The 1,138-nt window shown below is 45.0% G+C and overlaps 1 protein-coding gene across 1 annotated transcript in view; it reads left to right on the plus strand.

The window, feature by feature from the left end:
* Positions 1-264: 264 nt before the first annotated feature.
* LOC106816687 (FGFR1 oncogene partner-like) overlaps positions 265-1,138 on the plus strand; it is a gene marked incomplete at its 5' end in the record, with an annotated part of 23,295 nt that continues 22,421 nt past the window's right edge. Inside the window, 3 exons of the mRNA XM_014821308.1 lie at positions 265-373; positions 647-732; positions 931-1,131. Of these exons, the coding sequence (XP_014676794.1) occupies positions 265-373; positions 647-732; positions 931-1,131 (396 nt within the window). The remainder of the gene's footprint in view (positions 374-646; positions 733-930; positions 1,132-1,138) is intronic.

The raw sequence follows: 1,138 nt of genomic DNA on the forward strand, positions 1-1,138 counted from the left end.
ACTGATTTAAAGAGTTGGCATTCTTTCTCTCCTACTGGAGTCTTGGTACTTAATAATTCTTTAAAGTGTTCTACGTAGGCTCCTTTAATTTCATTGACTTTTTCCAACTTTACTTTTGGTTCCCCTCTTTTTTCCACTCCAAACATTTTATTTTCCTTTGCTGGGAGCAACCTTTTCCTTGTTTTCCAAAAGCGTCCCAGGTTTATTCCTCCCTGTTTTTGGAGCTCATCCAACTGCTTATAAAACTTTAACAACCTCTTGCAGGCACAGCTGAGAGCAAGTGTGTTTCTTGCTTTAGAAGAACAAGAACGCGTAGAAAATCGAACGCCGTTTATGAACAAGCCTCTAGTGGAATATCTCAGCTCAAAAGATGGTTAGTGTCTTAGTAATGCTATATGCATGATGCATTTGTTGGCCAAAACGTGGTGATCGTGGTGCCTGAAGCCCGTAGATACTAGATCATGTTTATTCAGTGAATTTCACCGATAACACACTTACGAGTTACGTCACATGTTAGCCACAAGTTCCCTTCGCGCTTAACACTACGTTGGCGAGAGGTCCTATGACGTGTAACAGTTGGAGAGCCTGGTCGGTTTAGTCACACGTGAGATTGAGATAATTTTGCCGTCATCTGCTTGCGTTTCAGGTCAGACGGTAGTCTCGCTCGTCAGAGAATTCTTGGTCTTCTTCAACCTTGATTGCACGCTCTCCGTGTTTGATCCAGAATGCGGGGTAACGCATGCTTTCATCCTCATTTCTGGATGCATCAATTTGTCAAAAGTAGATTGAACTCGACACACTCCACGCTAATATGGCGTGATCGGCACAACTCACCGTATGGCCGGATTCATTCATGTTATATTTTAAATTGCATTATTTAATATTAAGTTATATTTAAGATTGTATTGTCATCGTGATCCTATATTGCAGGCGAGTCAGTGCAACATGAGGGATGAGCTCGCGACCTTGCTCGGTTTCAAGGATGTCGACCTCCTGCCAAGGTCGCCGCTCCTTGCAGAGGTCTTCCGACGACACCAGAAGGTGGCGCCACCCGACGGCGCGAACAGCCACTGCAGTCGGCTGTCCAACGGCACCCTGGTGAGATTGAGTTTGCAGGGATGGTGGCTGTGTGTGTGTG

Source organism: Priapulus caudatus, unplaced genomic scaffold, assembly GCF_000485595.1.
Source record: "Priapulus caudatus unplaced genomic scaffold, Priapulus_caudatus-5.0.1 Scaffold1454, whole genome shotgun sequence".
NCBI lineage: Eukaryota > Metazoa > Priapulida > Priapulimorpha > Priapulimorphida > Priapulidae > Priapulus > Priapulus caudatus.